Source organism: Cervus elaphus, chromosome 5, assembly GCF_910594005.1.
Source record: "Cervus elaphus chromosome 5, mCerEla1.1, whole genome shotgun sequence".
Classification (NCBI taxonomy): Eukaryota; Metazoa; Chordata; class Mammalia; order Artiodactyla; family Cervidae; genus Cervus; species Cervus elaphus.
The window spans coordinates 3,981,732-4,004,737 of NC_057819.1; the positions used below are offsets into that span (position 1 = coordinate 3,981,732).

At 42.4% G+C, this 23,006-nt stretch overlaps 1 protein-coding gene across 1 annotated transcript in view; it reads right to left on the reverse strand.

Annotated features, from left to right (window-relative positions):
• Nucleotides 1–322: 322 nt before the first annotated feature.
• Nucleotides 323–23,006, reverse strand: part of HORMAD2 (HORMA domain containing 2) — a 61,012-nt gene continuing 38,328 nt past the window's right edge. The window contains exon 11 of the mRNA XM_043901383.1: nt 323–1,144. Coding sequence (XP_043757318.1) covers nt 1,040–1,144 — 105 coding nt within the window. The 3' untranslated portion in view covers nt 323–1,039. The remainder of the gene's footprint in view (nt 1,145–23,006) is intronic.

Here is a 23,006-nt window from a genome sequence, read left to right on the forward strand (position 1 = left end):
CCAGGGAGTTCTCCAGAGGGCCCACCGCCTGGGGTTCTGATGAATAGAAATGAGGCGGGCCTAGCAGTCTGCGGTTTAACAAGCACTCCAGATCCTGATGTCCTCACTACACTGATCTGAATGAAGAAAACTAGACGAGCCAAAAAATACCTTGTGTTTTGATTTTATTTAACCAGAAAACACACACACTTACAACATTTAACTTGTTGGTCCTATCCATTTAAATTAAGTTATTAAATTTCATGGTATATAAATAATTCACACAACACTGACATTTATTATTCATCTGATGTTAATCATTAAGTCTATTAGAATTCTTCCAGAAGGACAGGAGGACTGGGGGCCTCATCTGCAGGTTACAGACTGATGAGCTGAAGTTTGGGGTGGGGGAAGTGTGCCACAGGGCCTCTCGGAAGGGAACCAGGCTCCTGCGTTGCAGCCGGTTCCTGTCTCGGGCTGGCCAGCAGAAGGCGGCGCAGGGCCGGCTTCGGGGAACTCTACAGGGAGACTACACTTTGGTCCAACACTTAGCTGATTAACCTCGTGATTGAAGTTAACACAGGAATCACACAGGATCAGCACCGCCACACACACGCTATGCGATTCTGTGGGAATTCTAATGAACTGCAGAGGGATTCCAGCACACAGGTTACAACAAGTTAAAACCTTTTGCGGTCGTCTGAGCACCTGGGGAGTTGAATTATGCAAAGAAAACCCTCTTTCCTTTGAGAAGGACAGCTTGTTTCTCTTCCAAAGAGCTGCTGTGGTTCTTTTCCAGCTATAAAGGGTGTCTCATCTCTAACTCTGCCTCAAAGCAATGCTGGCCCCAAGCAGTCCTGGTGACCTCGTTTCCTTGTGGCCAAGTGAACCCATGTCCTACCTGGTCATTCAGCACTTAGTGAATTAACACAGAAAGTTGAGCAATACATTTAGTAAAGGGTTTTGGTGATAGAAACTTACTTTCCTACTAAGACACTTCATGCACACTTGTTGCAAAATGGACTTATTTTAGAATAAAAGTAGCAAAGGCAGCCAAGTTTCACTTTCTGTCAGGGATGAAGACTTTCACTGGTTCGCTGACCTTCCTCTTCTTTCTGGATCTCTCAGAACTTTGCTGACTGCACATGAAATTCATTCTTTGAATCTGTGAGAATCACCAGAGAGAGGCAGCGTTCAGCAGAGATTCTGGTATCTGCACAAGGCACACAGGACAGACCAAGCCTTAACCCCCCGAGTGGCGAGCGGATCCAAACCTGCCTTCCTGCGGGCCGGGCTAGCTCTGCTCCGAGGCCCTGCGGCCAGAGCGGAGCCTGGCATTCCGGCTTTCAGGAGCTGAGGCCCCTGGAGGCAGCCAGGTTCAGGGACAGTTTCTTGGCTCTCTTTAGCGAATTCAGCACATCCAGCTCTTGAAAAAAAGAGCTGTCAAGAGGTGGGGCCAACTAGGAGCCATTAAGGGTCAGGAGAGATCTAGGGCACTGATAGCTTTAGAGGCAAATATAATTCAAGTCACCTTTTCAGTGAGCAGAATCATGCAGTCTTACCTTTTTTAAACTATAGGTTCAGATTAACAAGGTGGGACCATGACCTTCTTTCTGCTTGATGAGAATTATGTTACTGACTAAAGAGAATTCGGTTAGTGAATCATCATGGGCATATATTTCTCCATTGGGCTCAGCTTCGGTAAAGATTTTAGAATTTTATTTAACCGAGCGAACAACTCGATGTCAGACAATCCCTAATGCCTGGAATTCCAAGACAGGCATGGAGGACATTTTTATAGTTTCCAGCCACTAGATGGGAGAAAAGGTTTTTCCATGTTCTCTGTTCTTTCTTTGGAGGAAAATGGAATAAGATACATATTTTTAAGCAAGACTTGTCAGAATATCTAGTAGAAGTTCCAACATTATTCTTTTCTTTTGTTATAGGTACAGGTTGTTATTGTTGACATGCTTTTACTACAAAATAATGGAAGTATCAGTAAAGCAGCTAAGTACCATTTGGAGCCAAAGATTGGTTCTATAAACACCTAATTTCATCACCAGTTTTGCATTTTAGAAAGTAGTTGAATTTCTGATCTCAGAAACCACAAATTCCCTTTGGCTTAAACCAAGACATTGGCTATATGGAACACTAAAACTCTGAGAAAATAATTAGAGCTGCTCATTAAGTAACTGGTTTGCTTAGATATACAAAAGTTTGAAAGGTCTGCTGTAAAGTAAGGAAATAGCAACATAAAAACCCAAAGCACAAAAGCCAACTTCTTTATCTGGGAGGTGAATTTGTTTCAGTGTAGCTGTAAGAAAAAGTACTGGGTAAAATTCTAGCTTTTCTAAAAATGTGTTTGGGTATGCTTTCCATTCAAATGAAATTATCCCCACTTCTATCAAGTCAGGTTACACTGGGAAGAAGAGAAGATGGGTGTACAGGTTGGTCTGATGGTTTGATAGTTTTGTTCTCTTTTTCTTCTTTGCTAGAGTCAACCAGAGTTTTGTTACAAGCTTCAGAGCTTTAATTTTATTGCAGTGAGTTCACTGAAACATCTTCATAATGTATACAAGGCAACTAGTGAGGTCTGGGAAGTTCACTGGTTTATAGAAAACTAGTGGGTTTGAAAGCAAGTATGTGATCAGTTGGGGTGCTTCCTAACATAGATAAATAGTCTGTGTTCTGAACTGTATAAGCCCACAAATTTATCCATACAAAGCAACATTTGAGAAACATTTTTCAGGTGTGCTCCAACTCGCTGAGTTTGCATCGTTGATGCCAAAGCCACCCAGGCAAGCATTCCACTGGAGGTGTCCAAGTTAAAAACCTGGGATTCATCCATGGCTACTCCATCATCCTCACCCTAACGTCTAACTACTTACTAATTCCGGTTGAGCCTACCTCCTTAATATCTTTGAGATCCATCCATTTTTCTCTCTTCTCCTGCCTCTGGTTTACCGTAGGCCAGTATCATCTCTCCCAACTCCTGGACTCAAACTGCCACGCTTCCTACCTCTCCAATCCACTCTCCCACTCCGGAGACCAAGTAGTCTCTGTTAAATCTGACTACATGGCTCTCCTGATTCATCACCCATGTTAGTGACTTCCCCTTGTTCTCAGGACAAAGCCCACACTCTCCATGGCCCTGGCCCATCTCTGCAGCTCCATCTTGCCCAGACTTCCTTGGCCGATTGCAGCTCTCACATGGCCCCTGCTCGCCCCACTCTGGACCTGGCCTCTGGTGTCCACTCCCACGCTCTGCTCCTGCCCTGTCACTGGGTGCAGGGAATTATTGGCCGAATGAATGAATGTGTCCTGTGCTGGCACTAATACCGTGTCTCTGGTAATGTGAAAGTGCATAAGACACAGTTGTTTTCAAGGATTGAATCTTGTAAGGGAGAGACATGAAGCACATGATTGCAAAATAAGGCAGCACAACATAATAGAAATCCATTCACTCAGCAATTATTAATGGAGGGCCAGTGCTGCGCGTGGTATTGTTCTGGGTGCTTGGCGCACATCAGTGAACAAACGGGATAAAAATCCTTGCCCTGTAGATTTTACAGTCCGGCCATGTTACTTTTTGGCTTAATGATTTCCTATGGCATCTCACCACTTTTAGGCAAAGTCCAAAGTGCCTCCCTTGGCTTTTCGTACACCATCGGTGGTTCTGGGAAAGGGAGGGGCCTTTGTGGGGGCCGCTACCGTCTGAACACCCCCCAGTTCGAGTCGCCGCCTGCCAGGGCCTGGCTGTGCCCAGCAGTGTCCGCCGCCTCTCCCCCATTCTATCTCTCACTCTGCCCGCTGTTTTCTCAGCCCCCACGAATGGCAAATGGCCCATCATGGTGGATGCGTGTGTGTGTGTGTGTGTGTGTGTGTGTGTGTGTGTGTGTGTGTGTGTGTGTGTGTGTGTGTGTGTGTGTGTGTGTGTGTGTGTGTGTGTGTGTGTGTGTGTGTGTGTGTGTGTGTGTGTGTGTGTGTGTGTGTGTGTGTACAGGAGCATCTTCCTAAGGAATGAGCGCAGAGCTGCCATCACGGTCTTAGAGCCCCTCTGTGCGCTGTTAATGGGGTCCCAGGAGGTTAGGCACTTGCCTGTCTTGGTCACAACTTGCATATAGTACGGCCTGAATTCATTTTCTTCCTATGAATGAATGAATGAATGAATCTGTCCTCAAACAACGCTCTGCCTGCTGTATAGAAAGGTGTGTGGAGGCAGCAAGTGGATGCAGGCTGGTGAGTCATGCTACTGGAGTGGTCAGGTGATAACCTTGGGTGCCCGTGCAGGAGAGACGGCAACAGTGATAGAAGTATCGAGAAGGTAGAGGCAGTAGGATGACCAACTGGACACGGTGGTCAAGGAGAGGTGGGTAGGCCAACAATGACTCCCAGTTTCTGGCTCAGCCAACCTCAGGGATGGAGGACTGTTCCCTCAGGCAGAGAACAATGAGCGTTTTGAACCTACTGTGTTGGGAGTACTTGAGAAACCCCGGGTAGAGACAGGGGATCGGCAGCAATGTACGGAAGTCTGGAGCTCGGGGTGGCAGCCTGGGTTGGACAGGTGATTGTGAGAGTCGTCAGCATATGGAGGCTAGTTAGTGCCGCAGGTGTGGAAGAGTCTGCTTACTGAGAGAAGAGAGCGTGAGAAGGGAAAGGAGGCCAGGACACAGCCACAAGGAACTCCAGCACTTAGAGATCAGGCGAAAGAGCCGACGAAGGAGGGTGCGAGAGACAGAGAAGTCTAGATTGTCCTACAAAGAAAGCCAAGGCAGAGAGGTTTAAGAAGAGGGAATAGAGAAAATAAAAGCGATGAAGGCTTTTTTTCCCCTGTAGTGTCAGGGGTTGCTGAGAAGTCAAGGATGATAAGGACTGAAATATGTCTACTTGATTTAGACAGGGAAGTTACTAGCTGCATTGGAGTTTGCGGGGCAGATGTCACCCTGAAGTCAGTTGAAGAATGCATAAAAAACTAAAGACATTGAGACAGCAAGTATGCAAAGCTTTATAAAAAGTCAAGAGGGAGTAACCAGCTCAACCTGGGGAATTTAGAGAAGGCCCCTAAGCCTAAGAGAAACATTGAGATGGGTCTTAAAGTATGGGTTCACTGCATTGGAGATGGGGAAAGTGGGTAAGAGAGGTCATTCTAGGTGGAAGGTTCATTCAGCATGCCTGAAGCACTAAGGTATGAAAAGACATGGAAGGTACATGCAACAGAGAGAAATGTCCCTTTATTAGATTGGCCCTTAGGGTGAGGCGTTACATATCAACACTCTCCTGTTAAAAATGTAAATTCCCCTGTAATTATTACTCAGTATGATATTAGTGTAAATTAACTTAGCAAATGGTCTTCTCACAGGCTTTGGGAAGCAGACAGATAAGTATCAGCACAGAAGAGCAGTCAGGGCACCGTGCTTTGCATTAGGAGGTTGATCTGTCTGGGGAACAGAGCGGGTGGGCAGCCCCAGACAACCAGGAAATACCGTGAGAACTTTTTGTGCCTGGGGTGACAGTGCAGAGAATTTTATTACTTCAAAACTGTCTGCCAGGTCAGATCTGGCAAAATGTTTTCTGTTTAGAAAGCCAGTCCTTGCCAGCATAGATGTATATATAATCAAGTGTTAAGTATGGAATCTCTGGACTTAGAAGTTGCCAGATCAAGGACATTTATGGTTCAGAGAGGGTTTGTGCGCTTATAACTAAGTTATAGCCCTGATGTTAGTTTCAAATCCTCTCCCTTAAAATGTATCTTTTCTGCACAATGAAAGGTAGATCAACAGTGATTATCCAATAAATGCTATTAGCATGAATGGAGCTAGTTGTTAACATTGTGATGAATGAGTGGTTAAGAAACCAAACGCTTAAAGGGAATGCTGACCTCCAGCTCCAGTGGAGCTGTGAGCTCTCTGGTGTGCTGGGAAGTGTCTCTCACATTTTCCTGGGATTTATGAAGAGTTTGCCCACTGACTTAGGGTTCTGGACCATGTTTATCTCTATTTGGGAGGTAAATATGTAGTCTCCTTAGAAATCACATATTTCCATTAATCTCTAAAGTTTATTCTATCAGTTCTTCCTTCCTGCACATTTTCTAATGCATCATGTGGCTTTAAAAGTTCCATAATTAATTCATTTACTCAGCCAATGTTTGGGGCATCTTCTCTGTGTCAGATATTGTGCTGAGCACGAAAGACATGAAGCTGATCAAGACATACTTCATGTCCTCCAAGAGATTATGGTGGGGAAACAAACCGGCTACAGATGAAATGGGAGTCATGTGTAGGGTACGGTGAAGCTTCCAAAAAGATCTTATCAGCTCTTCCTGGGGAGGCCTGGCAAGGCTTCAAAGAGGATGTGAAACCTGAACTAAGAACGGCGAGATGAGCAGACATTCACCAGGCAGATGGCATTAGAGAGAACATTCTAGACAAAAGAAGCACAGGGATGGGACAGAAAGCAGAATACCCCTGGAGGACTGGGACTCGTTCAGCGGGACTAACAGGAAGGGCACAGGGTGGTAGGCTGGGTCAGACAAGGTCGTTCTCCCAAGTTTGGATTTTCTGTGCTGTCATGGAGTGCCTCCACAGAGTTCCCAGAGCAGGTGTGCTGTGGAAAGGTCCTGACGGCAGCAGTTAAGGGGTGAACCGCGGACAGTGAGACAAGGAGAGTAAGGTTATTTCAGGAGGACTGATCCAAGGGAGAACAAGGGCCGCAGTGAGGGCAGACCAGGGCGGGCGATGGGGGAGAGGGCGGGGGGGGGTCTGAACCTGGACCCTGATACATCCTTGCCATTCACTGCGATGGGCACAGAGATGGCAGAGGAAAGAAAGGAGTGAAACCAAATGACAAGATGGTCAATGGTGCCACTGATCAAGACGGGAAGCAGAGGAAGCTGAGGGGGTGGGAGGTAGAAACAAGGTGGGGAGGGTGGACGGAGCAGCAACTGACTCTGGTTTCGAGATTCTGCGTTGGAGGTGGGCTCTCCAAATGCAGATGTCCCCCAGGGCCCGGGCTGGGTGATCTGGAGGCCAGGAGGAGGGAGGGCACTGTGCTAGGAGCACAGAGAGAGGGTGTATTCACTTCACATCAAAGACGGGCCGTTACCCGAGCTCTGGCAGGAAGGTGGTTGACGTGGCTGTAGATACAGGTACCTCTTTAAACAGGGGGGCAGGAAGTTGAATGATTCGTTCCTGATGGGCTTAGTTATTCCTATAAAGTAGAGTTCAGGTCATCTGTTTAGAAAGGGGAGTCAATTGTCATGGGTGGCATTGAAGACACTTACATGGTGTAAGCATGCAGAGTGGAAAGGAGCCACTGATGGACTTTCAAAACTAATAGTTATTGCTTAGGGTCCAGGTAACTTTAAGACACAGTACCTTCAAATGAAAAAATGTAACTCTTGACATATTAAACATTTTGCTCTTCTTTTTACAACCATTTGAATGCTTACAATAGACTTGCTAAGAACATCACAAATGTTATCTCATTTATTCCTTGAGACAACTATGTGAGGACAAGAGAGGGGCTTTTTATTCCTCTCACAGATGTAAAAACTGAAGCTCAGAGAAATGAAATGACTTGTCTACTTCACATATTTAGTAAGTGGAAGTCTTGAACACAGGTCTCCTGACTTCAAATTCAGTGCTTTTTATAATCTGCTTTCAACCCAAAGGAGAAACAAAGATAGGAGAACCCAGCCATCAGAACTCTGGGTAGGGTTCCTGCCCTGGGCTTCTGTCTGAGGCTGACCACTGTTGGGCACAGCCTGCTGGGACCGCAAATGATAAGCCAAAGCTGAGTTCATTAATCTTCCTTTGTGACCAATTTTTCCTCCTGACTTTTCAATTTCTGTTAATCACCATTTCCCAGTCATCAAAGGTGGAAAACACAGTCACCCTAGATTCCTCTCTCACTTCCTAATGCCTACACAGCGCTCTTGTAATGAGTACGTGAAACAGCACAGATGGAGCACCTGGTCCATCTCCCACATGCAAGTCATTCAGCGCCTGGGGGCTCCTGTCATTCCTACTCCTGAGAAGGGAGTAGGAATGACAGGCCTGAGAAGGGCCACCGAAAGATGTCCATGTCCTAGTCCCTGGAGCCTGTGAATATTACCTTATATGGCAAAAAAGACATGGCGGGGGGCGGTCTCTGCAGGGTGCCTGAGTGTCTTGAGATGAAGAGGTTATCCTGGACTATCCAGGTGACCCTACCCATGAGCATGTGTATCCTTACAAGAGGGAAGAAGAGGGGGACCAGAACACTGACAGATGAGGAAGAGACCGTGTGACCCCTGAGGCAGAAACTGGAGTGATGTGGCCATAAGCCAAGGAATGCCAGGGCTACCAGAGGCTGGAGAAAGCAGAGGACCAATTCTCCCCTATGTCATTTAGAGACGTATGGCTTGCTTTCGGCCCAGTGACTGAGTTTTGGATTTCTGGCCTCTAGTGAGAGAATACATTTCTGATGTTTTAAGCCATGAGATTTGTGGTCATTTGTTACAGCAGCCCTAGGAATCTAACACAGTTATTCCCCCAAAACACCTCATTCTTTCCCCTCTTCTCTATTTCTTCCACGTTTCAGAAGACAGAAATCTACTATTATTAATACTTACTGTCTTAGGTTTTGAATAATTCTTTCAAGGTCAATCTCTAAAAGTATTTCATCCACAAAGTCTTTCCTATTTCCTTAATCTGATATGAATATTCTTTCTTGAGCGAATACCCACAGCACATTTTTTGTAATTATGTTTTCCTGACAGCATTAATATTTGTAAACAATTTGTCCATTACCAAAACAGGGTTTTAAGTTCTTTGGGAATTAATTTGTATTAATGTGATTTTTAGACTCCCTGCAATGCTTTACATGGTGTCTTTTACACACATCAGTAATTCTTTGCTGTCTATCTGAACTACCTACACAAGTATTCACTTACACAGTTATTCACACATCCTAAACCTGCACTGTCAATATGGCAGCCATCAGCCATGCGTGACCACTTAAATTTAGTCAGAATTAATTAAAATTTAGCATTCAGTTCCTCAGTTGCCTTAGTCACATTTCAAGTGTTCAGAAGCCACCTGTGGGTGCTCAATTCAAGTGCAGAATAACCACATATCAGACATCAGAGATATAGAACACTGTCATCGTCACTGAAGTTCTCCCGCACGGAACTGCTTCACGGAGGCAATCTGTGACTAATCCAAGCAGACGTTTCCTAGGGACCGTGGTGACAGTAGAGAAATTAGAAATAAATTTTCCTCAAAAACGCAAAGACCCATTACTGTAAAAAATTCACAATTTTCCAAGATTACTTTATCAAATCAATGCAATCCCAATCAATATCCCATTAATATGTCTTTTGGAACTGAAGATGATTCTAAGAGTTGTCTAGAAGTGAAAATATACAGAAAAATCTTTAAAATACTGAAAAAGAAGAACTATGAAGGGGGAAAAGAGTTGTTTTTCCAGACTGCAAACACAGAGTAATTAAAACACAATAGCAATAAGAATAGACATATGAATCAATACAGTAAAATACAATAGCAGGTCTAAAAACAAACTATCTAGGATTTTTAATTTATGATAGAAATAGCATTCAGATTAGCAGGGAAAGGGTAGCAATTCAACACCAACACAATGGGAGGACTCTCTCACACCAGGAAAACAAAATCCAGCTAGCTTAGGGAGCCAAAAGTAAAAACTAAAATTAGTTTATTAGAAGAAAATGTATCAATAGGAAAACTTCTTAGAAGAAAATATGGAAAAACATGTTTATAGCTTTAGCATTGCAGAGACCTTTTTTTTTTTTAAATGTTTATTTATTTGGCCGTGCCAGGTCTTAGCTGCAGCACGTGGGATCTAGTTCCCTGATGGGGGATTGAACCTGGGCCCCTTAAGGGGCGCAGAGTCTCAGCCACTGGACCACCAGGGAAGTTCATGCAAAGACCTTTTTAAGCAAGATAGAAAATGGAAAACCATGGAAAGTTATCCCATGTTCCTAAATTGGAAGACCTAATGTTGTTAAGCTGTCAATACTACCCAAAGAAATCTACGGATTCAATATAATCCCTGTCAAAGTCCTAGTGACTTTTTTTTTTTTTCAGAAATAGAAAACTTCATTCTAGAATTCATATGAAATCTCAAGGGACCCTGAATTGCCAAAACAACCTTGAAAAAGAAGAACAAAGGTATAGGCCTCACACTTTTGATTTCAAAACAACTACAAAGCTACAGTGATCAAAATATTGTATTGGCCTAAAGACAGACATACAGACCAAGAAATATAAGACAGTCCAGAAATGAACCCTCACATATATAGTCAAATGATTTTTGACAAGGATATCCAGAAGGGATGCCCAATGGAGAGTGATTTTTGACAGAGGAGATGCCCAGTGGGGAAAGGAAAGTCTTTTCAGGAAATGATATTGGTAGACCTGGATATCCATGTGCAAAGCATACATACAAATATTAACTCAAAATGAACTGAAGACCTAAACATAAGAGCTAAAACCATAAATCTCATAGAAGAAAATGAAGGGGGAAGCCTCACGACATTGGATTGGGCAAGATTTTCTTGGACATGACACCAAAAACACAAGCAACAAAAGAAAAAACAGATAAATTTAACTTCATCACAATTAAAAACTTTAGTGCGCCACAGGACACTACCAAGAGATGGACTACATAACCCATGGAATAAGAGGAAATATTTGCAAGTCATATCTTGTAAGATATTAGCGTCCATAATATATAAAAAACTACAATTGCAACAAAACAATCTGATTAAAAAGTGGGCAAAAAAGAAAATATACAAGTGGCACAAAAGCAAATGAAAAAGATTCTCAGCATCACTAATCATTCAGTTCAGTTCAGTTCAGTCACTCAGTCGTGTCCAACTCTTTGCGACCCCGTGAAACGCAGCACGCCAGGCCTCCCTATCCATCACCAACTCCCGGAGTTTACTCAAACTCATGCCCATCGAGTCGGTGATGCCATCCAGCCATCTCATCCTCTGTCATCCCCTTCTCCTCCTGCCCCCAATCCCTCCCAGCATCAGGGTCTTTTCCAATGAGTCAACTCTTCACATGAGGTGGCCAAAGTATTGGAGTTTCAGCTTCAGCATCAGTCCTTCCAATGAACACCCAGGACTGATCTCCTTTAGGATGGACTGGTTGGATCTCCTTGCACTAATCATTAGGGAAATGCAAATCAAAACCACAGTGAAATATCACTTCATACTCATTAGGATGGCTATTAGTAAAAAAATAAGAAAATAACAAGTATTGGGGACAATGTGGAGAAATTGGAACCCTTGTGCATTGCTACTGGGAATGTAAAATAGTGCAGCTGCTATGGAAAACAGTGTGGCAATTCCTCATGTAATCAAAAATGTAATCACCATACGATTCCAACAATTTCACTTCTAGGTATATGCCCGAAAGAACTCAAAGTGTGAACTTGAATAGATATTTCTACACTCGTGTTAACAGCAGCATAATTTACAATAGCCAAAAAGCGGAAGCAATCTCAATGTCCAGAGATGGATGAATGGGTAAACAAAATGCAGTGTATACATACAATGGAATATTGTTTAGTCTTAAAAAGGATGGAAATTCTGACACATGCTACAACATGGATGAACCTTGAAGACATTATGCAAGTGAAATAAGCCAGTCACAAAAGGACAACTAGTGTATGATTCCACTTATATGGGTTTTCTAAATATACTAACAAGGAAAAATCTCTAAGACATGTGTTAAGTGAAGAAAGCAAGTTTCAGGAAAAGATGCCATTATCCCATTTATGCTTTTAAAACATCCACAAATATATGCATATATGTTTGTATATATGTGTATGTATATATACCATATATGCATACATTCCTATACATGTATATAGTGCTATCCAGTAGAAACAGATGCAAAACACCATTACAAGCCACATATAAAATTTAAAATTTTCTAGTAGGCACACTGTAAAAAGTAAAAGGAAACAGATGAAATTAAATTTTAACAATTATTTGATCCAGTATATAAAAATATTATTTCAATATATACTCAATATAAAATTGAGATATTTTGCATTTTTATACTATGTCTTTACAATCTGGTATGTATTTTCCATTTACAGAACATTTCAACTCAAGTTAGCCACATTTCAAGTGGTTTACAGCCACATGTGACTACTGGCTACCATGCTGGACAGCACATCTTGTGTGTATGTTTCAAATTCAAAGTCAATGATATGGACTATCCTTATTGGTGGTTTTTGAATTATCTGTGAGAATGTATTCATGTGTAAATTGTATTGGGTTGACCAAAAGAGTTCATTTGAGTTTTTTGAAACATCTTACAGAAAAGCCCAAACAAACTTTTTGGCCAACCCAATATAATTAGTTACATTAAAAATTTGAAGTTCCATATTTGTTTATTCTGTTAAAACTGTATCTTTTATTAATTGCTATGTTTATAATCAACAATCTTTATCTCTTTGTTTTCCTTTATTTCAATGTTATGAAAGTTTTATTACATTATTTTAATTCGTAAACTGGGAAAGTCATAAAAGAACATTAAAAGCCTTAAAATTTGTGTGGTTTACCTTTTACAATTACAAAATATTCTAAACTATTATTACATACTTTTCAATAGAAAAATGTCAGCTACTTTCCTACTTCCACATGCCTGAGTAATTAACTATTAATTCTGTGGTAACTAAAGTAGAAATATAAAACACATATAAACACATTCAAGCACATACTTGAAGTAATTATAAAAATGAAAAAGTTGTTTTCAGTTTGTGGCATGTAGGAGGAAACGTACAGGCAATGACATGATGATGTTATTAGATGTACTAAACTTGACATAGGTTTGCTGATTCTTCAAAAAAGAGATGAACAGATAATAGATACAGAATTGGAAATGATACCCAGCTTCTCATAGACTTGCTATGTAGGTCATTTGCTTGAGTCTGAGTCTCTGAAAAGCGCTTCAGCAGGTGTGGAAAGAAACACAGTATAACTGTAAGTACAGAAATGACTCTATAGAGATAGGCCCCGTAAAACAGACAGAAAAGGACCACTCTGGTATGAGGACTGTCTGAGGGAGAAGATCTCTTATCGGTGTGATGTCCAGACCTTGGGTCATGACGGCCTGCTCCTGCTGGCAGGAAAGACAGGGCGAAGCTAACAACACTTAGGAGCTTTGGCACCCCCGAAACAGTGCTTGCATACAAGGTGGAGGCAGAATGGCAAAGATCCATTCACTGAAAAGTCAGATTTTCACTTTAAACTGGCCCTAAGTTCACTTGAAGAAACAAAGGAAAAAAAAAACTAAAAAGAAGTAGTTGAGTGTTTAGAGTGTGGATAGGTTTTATATGAGGGACAGACACCTAACTTTAAGTTGTATTTTGCTTTTTCAGCAAACAGTGAAACATTTTCCAAGTTTTAAACAGAAAATGAAAATAATCATACCTCTCTTTCTGATCTACTTTTATTTGCTAATATATTTGAATCCTTTCCTATAATTAACAGAACTTTCCATGGCATCAGTTCAGTTCACATCTAGTTATTTAACTGCCTGATTCCTTTTTCTGGATTTTATTTATCTATTGCAATAACTAGTACAGCCACATGGTATGAAATTCAAAATGTAAAATAAAGGTGTACAGTGAGATTCTCCCTGCCACTCCATGCCCTGTCTAGAAGGCAGCCTCTTGTACCTCCTCCCAGAAACTGTTCTGTTTCCATTTTGAAATTAACTGTACAGGTGGCGCTAGTGGTAAAGAACCTGCCTGCCAATGCAGGAACCACAGGAGATGCGGGTTCCATCCCTGGGCTGGGAAGATCCCCTGGAGGAGGGCATGGCACCCTACTCCAGTATTGTTGCCTGGAAAATCCCATGGACAGAGGAGCCTGATGGGCTACAGTCCATGGGGTCACTAAGAGCTGGACATGACTGAAGCAACTTAGCATGCATGTACTGCTAAAAAAACTTAAACTGCTAGAAAAAAGTTCACAGTATCATCCTCTTTGAGTTGTTTCACTAGAGCTGGATCAGGCCTGGACCGATGAGGAGGTGAAGGGTTGTGACCAAGTCACCAACCTGGTTGCAGGGTCACGCCCGGTCTCATAGCACACGAAGGTGGGGTTTCTTCCCGCTGCCTGCAGTTATCAGTTATCTTCCCCATCTGGAGACCCCATGTTTTCCTCCTGACTAAAGGAAGTGAGAGAGAACCAGACTGTAGGAGGGTAAAAATGAGGGTCGGGCAAGATTCAGGTACCAGGCTGAGTACCAGATTCAGGTGCCAGGTATTCAGGTGGTGATGGGGCAGCAGGATGACGTGGCAGGCATGGGTGGCAGAGCGTTTCAAGGTAGTGAGGAACACAGATGTGGGACAATGAGCTCTAACCAGTATCTCCCACAGGCAGGATGAAGTGAGGGCTAAATCAAGATGCAAGCAGGATGCTGTAGGTACACAGAGGGAGAAAGAGGATGGGGGGAGGGGCGTCATCAATCAGTCCAGGGCTGCTTGAGCATGTCTGATGAGCTTCTCAAAACAGCACACGTTTTCCCTGACTCATGAAAACCGAGAGCTGGGAGAATGCCAGACCCGTGTGCTGAAGCTCAGTCAGTAGGGAAGCCTTTAAAAACCAATATGAGGAGGAAGCACTCAGAACTTGCACACGCACAAAAATGTAGAGATTAATAATAAGTCCCCCAGCAGCTTATGACTGGTCTGTGTTGTGAATCTCAGAAACAAAACAAAACACACATTTTCAAAAGCTTTACTAATTAATGAAAATCGAGGCTGCCAGGCGTTGCTCGCCTCCAGGGGGCGCCATTCACATTGCTGCCCGTGACTTTGGTGGCCCCTGGAATTGTGCAATATCCTCGACATAATCCTTCATGGCAACCCTATGTGGGCAATCACCACTTTTTGGGCGACCACTTCCTAAGTTTCCCCATCACTAAATTTTTACTTGGGATACAAGATTTTCCTTTGGGCTAATATTTTCTATGATAAAAAGAAATCAGATATTTAGAAATATGAATATGCTTTCTTAAAACTGCAAGTTTGTTGAGTATAAACTGCAGTGTAGCTACGCTACAGAATGTGGCTAGATTATACACCTAAAATATGACATAGTGTGCATATTTTCCAACGTATAAAGATTTTCCATGATGGGGTAGGGCTGCTTGGTCTCAAATATTATTTATTCAGAAATGTAAGGCTATTTCAAATCAAGTCGGCCAGAGAGCAGGGTGGAACAGTATTATTGTTGCAGGGCATCTGGCACATACATTGTCACTCTGAGGCTTTCAGATTTTATGATTCAAAGTTGAAAGTTTCAGAAGAAGAGTTTTCCTGATTCCCGCCCCCCCCCGCCCCCCCCCCCCATGTCTGTTTTCATTGCCATTGTCAAATTCAGCAGGTTAAAGACATCTATCCATTTGGAAAACAATATGATGGTGGGTCACATGAGAGAATAAAACAACAACGTGAACGAAGTCTGTGCATGTTTACAGTTAGGTCAGCATGCTTCATAATTCCTGGTTCGAATCTTCCTGGTTAGGAAGCATCTAGCCAAGTGAAATCAAGAAATATTTGTCATCGTTAGATACAGTTGTGTTCTGTTCTTTGTGTTTTGCATTAATTGGTGAATATGCAGGCACTGATCTTTTTTAAGTTGTTGGGGCTGGGTTTTTTTTGTTTTTGTTTTTGGTGGGTAGGTATTGAGCTAGTTCCTAATGGTTTTTAGAGTTTACCCACATTTTCCCTTTTTGTGGAAATATTTACGCTGGGGATTTCCACTAAGGGAATTTGAGTTAATAGAGCTCTTTGGGGGGTGTATGTGTGTTGGGGGGATGATGGAAGGGATATAGCAGCTGAGGCCATATTTCTATTAGTGCCTTTTTATTCTTGCCCCACTCAGAGTGTTTCCATACACATAAGACTTAATCTAACAGGTTCTCATGGAATATTATATATGTAAAATAAGATCATGGATTTGAAATTGTTTGGCACAGTATCTGGTACATGTTAATCACTCAATACAAATTGATTGTGTCTAGTTGCCTGATTTTGCCTGATTTTGGTGAATTTGTGGTTGCTGTAGATGAAATGTGCCCTAAACTGGCATACGAATTTTTTAAAAAATCTACCTTCTCTTGGGGTATGAGAAGTATACAGGATCTCTGAGTGATAACTGAAATTATATATTTAATAATAGTCCTCCACTTCAAATTTCAGCTGCAAACCTGTAGTGTTCCTATAAGGGCAACAGTGGCACTGAAAACTGAAAAGCATACAAACGGGGACATCCTCTCAAATCCCACCCAAGAAGCCATGAATAAGCTTCAGAACTTATTCATCTGGTTATTTTCACAGTATAGTGCAAAGGCTGAGAACTAGGGGGCTGGGTTCCATCACTGACTTGCAAGTTTCCATCACAGTAAAAAAAAAAAGAAAAAAGGGAGGGGGTCATATTTGCCATGGACCAAACAGCAGTGCTTTGAGGATTAATGACATAATGTCTGTAAAGAGGCTGGAGCTCCTTGGAAAAAAGACACTACATAAATATAAAGTAGTATTAATATTTAGGCTTAGTCCACAATGTGAGACCTGCTTTCTCTGGCTCATGAGGTCACCAGCAGTTTGGTAACGTGTGCTCAGACACCCACAGAGAAGCCTTGTTAACGTCCTCGTAAGTGGACCATAGAGCTAATCTGGACCCACCTGGTGGGAGCACCCATGGAGGCCGCGCCCCCTCCTCATGGCCTCTGAGCGGGTACAGACGGAGCGAGCTGACTGCCTGGAGGAATGAGACACGGCCGAAGGAGCACTTCGGCAGCATGCAGGGCTTCCCAAGAATGCAGTGGGAGTTTGGGAATGTTTTGGCTTAGAATTAAACAAAAGTCCAGTCATATTGTATCTTGATTTAGAAGAAGGGCTAAATTTGCCTTTCTCAGACAAAGAAAATTGGGATTAAGAGTAGGAATGAGAAAGCTGCTTCTTGGAATGGTTAGTTTACGTCTTTAAAGGATTTGGAGGCAGACTTGGGTATTTCTGTCCTGGGAAAGCTGTGGTCTCCAGGGACCGTCTGCAGCCTCTTTGATGACTACTTGCTGTCTCCTCTCAGTGCTTCATCTCTGTGAACTGGTTATCAGGGGTGATCTTGCAGAGGTCTAACTGAATGACATAAGGTGACGAAACACATTCATTTCTCAGTTTTAAAAGATAAAGTTAATTTTGCACCTCAGGCATCAGAAACCACCATCTTCAAAATGTAAGGTTCATGAATTTACCAAAAGCACTAGGCACTTGATAGCTATTCTCAGGCTGTGGCCATAACATCGAAATATTTCAACAAGAGGTGGAGGATATGAAGAAATATTTCTTTTTTCAAAAGCTGGATGTTTTGTTTCTACATTGATGTAGGTTGCATATTCTTTTAGAAATGATCTGGCTTCTTGTCCACTGCTTTCTGTGGTACTTCAGACTGACTGATATTGACAATAGGTGCTTTTTTAGGAGGAAGGAAACAGAAATATTATTGCCTTCTAAACTGGGCAGTAAAATCTACACGAATTGGAAAGCTTTTTCTAAATAAAATATTGACCCTAGTGGTTCTTTCTCGATGAGCAGTTCAGTCCTCATGCCAGACAGGCATGCACATGGGCGGTGTCAGGGCGTGGGCAGGGTGTGGAGGGTGTCCCCATGGAGGACAGGCCTGGCGCGAGGAGTCAGAGGCTGAGTGAAGCGGGGAGGGCTCACAGGTATGGGAGACTCTTGGGGCGTCAGAGGCCGAGCAGGGTGACATGGATACCTATACGGGTGTGAGGAAGATGGCGAGGATGGGAGCTTAGTTACATTCGAGGGGATGGATACCATAAGAAATATGTTAAGTATAATGGGGGCCAGGTTTCTCACTGATGGAGAAAGAAGTTACAAATACGGAAAGAGATAAAACCAGAATTTCTATGGGATTAGATGGGAACTGGTCGTAGAGGTGTGCATTCACGGATTCATGATAGGAAAATAATTGTGTCTTGGACAGTGGAGGAGGAGTGGGGATGAAGGCCTGATTACCACGGCATGCAAAGAGAAGAGAAAGGGAAGTGGGCACAGCAAGCGCAGGCAACTCTCTTGCAAGGTGGATATGATTTAGGTCACTAGAAAGAAGAAAGGCATTCCAGGCCAGAGAAGATTATTTGTTAACTTATGGAGGCAGAAACGAACCTGGCTTGTTCTCGTGACAGTGAGAAAACTGCCTCAAGGGAGGGGGAACGGGTTGGGTAACAGTGGGAAATAAGACAGGTAACGTGGAGGCAGATCGGGAGCAGCCTGAAAGCCAGGTAGAGGTGTTTAGACTTGATGCAGTAGGAAATGGGAATCATGAGATATTTTGATTAAGGAAGTGATATGATGAGAGTTGCATTTAAAGAAGACGTGGGACGGAGCAGGAGGTGGTGGGAGAGCTTGGAGGCTATGGCAGCAATTCAGGTGCAAGGGGATGAAGGCCTGGACTCGAGTTCTGGCAGTAAGAACAGACTGGAAAAGGAAAACTTGGGGGAATTTTGATACCCGACTAAATAAATGATCTCAAGATTCTGTACCTAAGAGGATGAAGGTGATGCTGAGAGGCAGGGAAATTGGATAAAGAAAGCTGTTTTGGGTGTGGGAAGGAGAGGGCAGTGAGGAATAAAAAGACGAGCATCCTGGATTTGACACGATAGTGGAACATCAAGGTGGAAATGCCCAACGAAGATTAAAGATACAGAACTGAAGCTCTGTTCAGTTCTCATGGTCAGGGCACAAGATGAGACATTGGGAGCCAACAGCACACATGTGATGATCAAAGCCCCGAGGATGGATGAATCCTCTGAAGTAAAGTACGTAGACATCGAAGAGTATAGAGTCAGGACCTTGGAGAGGTTGGGCTTTGCCCAGAATTAGAGGCAGGCTGCTGCTGCTGCTAAGTCACTTCAGTCGTATCTGACTCTGAGCGACCCATAGACAGCAGCCCACCAGGCTCCTCTGTCCACAGGATTCTCTAGGCAAGAACACTGGAGTGGGTTGGCATTTCCTTCTCCCTTAGAGGCGGGAGAAGGAACAAAAGTAACAGAGAGAAACGGATGACAGCTCAGGAGGGTGGAAGAGAGTGAGAACAGTGTAACGTCATAGGAATAAGAAGGAACATTTAAAAGAGAATATACAGTCAACATCATAAAACAGATCAAGAAGAATGAAAACTAAAAGAGTAAAGACTGTGAGATCTCTTATTGGAAAAGTCATTATTAGAAAAAGTGAAGGAAGGTGAAGATGAGGGAGAAAGCCCACTTTCTGATTCAAAGAGCAGGTGAGAAGGGGTGAGTAAATGGACAGGATCTTGTGAAAAATTGCGTATGGAAAGAGCACAGTTAACTAGAAGGATAATCAGGATCACGTGAAGCCTTCTTCTACCTAGTCTGAACAACTTCATCCAAATTTTCCTCCTCACCTTCTACTGTGAGAATGTCAAAGTCTGGCTTTTGAACAGAGTCAGGATTGTGACACAATGCTCCCAAAACCAAGTGGAAGAATTTATCTCTGCGTATTCTTCTAAGTTAATAGGAAAGTATCTTGCTGGACTTTCAAACTATCTTTTAATAATATTTTTTTCCCCTAAATTGAGACTATGGATGTTCTGGCAAGAAGCTCCAAAAAGACAGAGTATGCATGACAAATTTAAAACATGCAAATATTTTCAGATAATATCATTATTATATTCAGTGGCCTTCTACACATCTGAAATATTTATTTCCAAGTGGGAGACTATGAGCTAATATTCTCTTCTTAAGACCATTCAGACTTAAATACTTTAAATGTGATTTTATAGTATCTTTATAGTATTATGAAATATTTTTAATGTTAAAATTGTTAAGCAATATTTCACCAATTCTGAGAAGTCCTGTCTAAAGCAAGTTCGACCAAACCTTTATTCTTCAAACCAAAATGCTTAGAGAAAAAAAATGCATTGCTGGTCCTAAAAATTAATTCTTGAAATATTTATTTTTTGAAGAGTACATTTACTGATTTCTGGGTGAAATGGTACATTGACATACCATCAATATTTATTTAGTTTCCTCCCCAAACCTCACTAGAGTGACAGTAAAGAGATTTAAGAGTAGAAACCCCAAAGGACTGGAGGAATAAGAGAGAAAACAACAGCAATGAGAGTTTGGAATCTGGAAAGCAGACAGATAAGAGGGAACTAATGTCGCTGGCAACGTAAACCAGCAGTGGGGCAAACCGAGAACCAGCCACATGTCCAGGGATCTAGAGAATTTCCAGCATCAGGTACTATTGGAATAAGGAATGAGAAGGGTGGGTAGTGAAAGTGAAAGTGTTAGTTGCTCAGTGGTGTCTGACTTTTTGAGACCCCATGGACTGTAGCCTGCCAGGCTCCCGTGTCCATGGGGATTCTCCAGGCAAAAATACTGGAATGAGTTGCCATGCCCTCCTCCAGGGGATCTTCCCGACCCAGGGATCAAACCCGCATCCCTTTTGTCTCCCGCATTGGCAGGCGGGTTCTTTACCACTAGTGCCATCTGGAGCTAACTAAAGAAAGTGAAAGTTGCTCAGTCGTGTCCGACTCTTTGCGACCCCATGGACTAGTCCATGGAATTCTCCAGGCCAGAATACTGGAGTGAGTAGTCTTTCCCTTCTCCAGGGGATCTTCCCAACTCAGGGATCAAACCCAGGTCTCCCACATTGCAGGCGGATTCTTTACCAACTGAGCTATGAAGGAAGCCTGGAGCTAACTAAAAACCTAGTAAAAGACATTTATGAAGCAGTTGGAATCCTCAGACCCCTTCTTCAAATTTGCAAAACCAAACAGTTGCCCACCCAGGGGTAAAACTGGAACTTCCCTGGAGAAGGTGGTAGAAGGTGGTGAGATCTACATCACAGCTGAGGCAGGGTTGTGGTGCCGGAAACGGGGGGATTACGTGAAAGTATGCACACTGAATGTAGAGCCTCAGCCCTCTATCTCTGTTTGGCTCCCAAAACACTGGTGACCAACAGAGATTGGGCAAAGTGACCAAGAGGAAGCATTTAAAAATACAGATGTTGAGCATTCCCCCAGAGGCCTGATCATGTCACTCTACAATGAAGGCCCACGAGCTCAGAGCTTTCTAGTCCTTGCACTTTTATGTATGAGCAGCCAACCAAGGACCGCCAGCCATCTTTGACCTCTGAGGAGAGAGAGGTCGGGAAGGTGAATGAGGGTGGAGGAGGAAACAGCAAAAAAATAGAAGAAACAAAGACATACAGAGGGAAGAAATGTATCTATAGAGTATCAATATCCTCTGAGATAAGAGACCATTCTGTGAGCATGAACAAGAGCTGGATGCTGTAACTAAAAAGGAACACCCAGAGAACAACAACAAAAGGCTCTTGGAAACAGAAACACAATAGCACAAATAAAGACTCAACAGAAGAATAGGATCATGTTAACATGTTAAGAGTTATCCCTGAGAGCACAAAATGAAAGCACAAGGATACGGAAAATGGTAGAGAAAAGATTTTTTAAAGTACGTTAACTGTATACAGGAGGTCTGCTATCTAAATACCATACTAGGAGATCCAGAAAGAAAGAGTAGAGAGTTTTGAGCAGACATAATTTTCATCAAGGAAATAATTCAAGAGAATTTCCCAGAACCGAAGGAGCACCCAAGTTACCAGACTCAAACTGACCAGAGTGACAAACATAAATAATTAATTAAAATAATTAATAAAATTTCAGAAATCTGAGGAAGCAGCTTTCAGACAGGAAAAAAAAAATAGACAAAAGCTCAAAATCAGAATGACTTGGAAATTCTTAACAGAAACACCAGAAACTATAATATTTTGAGGAACAATGCCTCAGAATTCTCATGAAAAATAATTGTCCTCCTAGATCTTTATTTCTGGACAAACAAATATAACAGTAAAATAATATTTTTAGAGCTTGAAGGATCTCAAAACCTTATCACCCATCACCCTCTCTAAGGAAGTTATTAAAGGACAGGCTCCACAGAAACGAGGGAGAAAACCAAATCAGGAAGCAAAAGGTCTAACACAGGAGAGGCAGAGAATTCCCCAGAAGCTGTGGAAGGGAGATTTCAGTAGGAGAGGAGGGCACCAGGCAGAGGAGGCATGCAGATTTGGTCAAAGGTGAAAAGCTCCAGGAAAAATTTCTCAGTGAGGACGAAGTTATTGCATCTGAGTATCTGAGAGGGGTCTTAGAGCAGCACTGTCCGTAGATCTTTCTGTGACGATGGAAATGTTCTGGATTTGTACTGTCCAACACAGTAGTCACTAGCCAGAGCACTGGAAGTGTGTGACTGAGTAGCTAAACTTATTTAATTAAAATTTCAATAGCCACATGTGGTGAGCGGCTACCATTTTGGACAGTGCAGGTCTAGATAATCTGCAGAAAGTTTGGAATTGAATTAGGAATAAGTAGAGAAAAAGCTAAGCAAATGAACAATTATTAATTGCAGGAAAAGCAAAAATTTATACAAGAAAGGAAAAGCAATCATGACTTACTGCATAACTCAGCTCTTTATAGAATTATATAGATGAAAGAATCTACTGAAAATTATTGACATAACCCAAATTATGTTGGGAAAGTATTAGGTAACTTGTTTTATCTGACCTTCACTTATGAAAAAAAGGTACAAATACTTTTTCCAGATCAATAATTTTACTTCTCTGCATTTGTGCTAAGTCGCTTCAGTTGTTGTCTGACTTTTTGTGACCCTATGGATCATAACCTGCCAAGCTGCTCAGTCAGTGGGATTCTCTAGGCAAGAATACTAGAGTGGGTTGCCATGCCCTCCTCCAGGAGATTTTCCTGACCGAGGGATCGAACCTGCATCTCTTATGTCTCCTGCATTGTCAGGTGGGTTCTTTACCACTAGCACTAGCTGGGAAGCCCTTTACTTCTCTACTATGTTCTTAATGGCTATATAGCACCTCATTTAATTGGTCTACCAAAACTTATT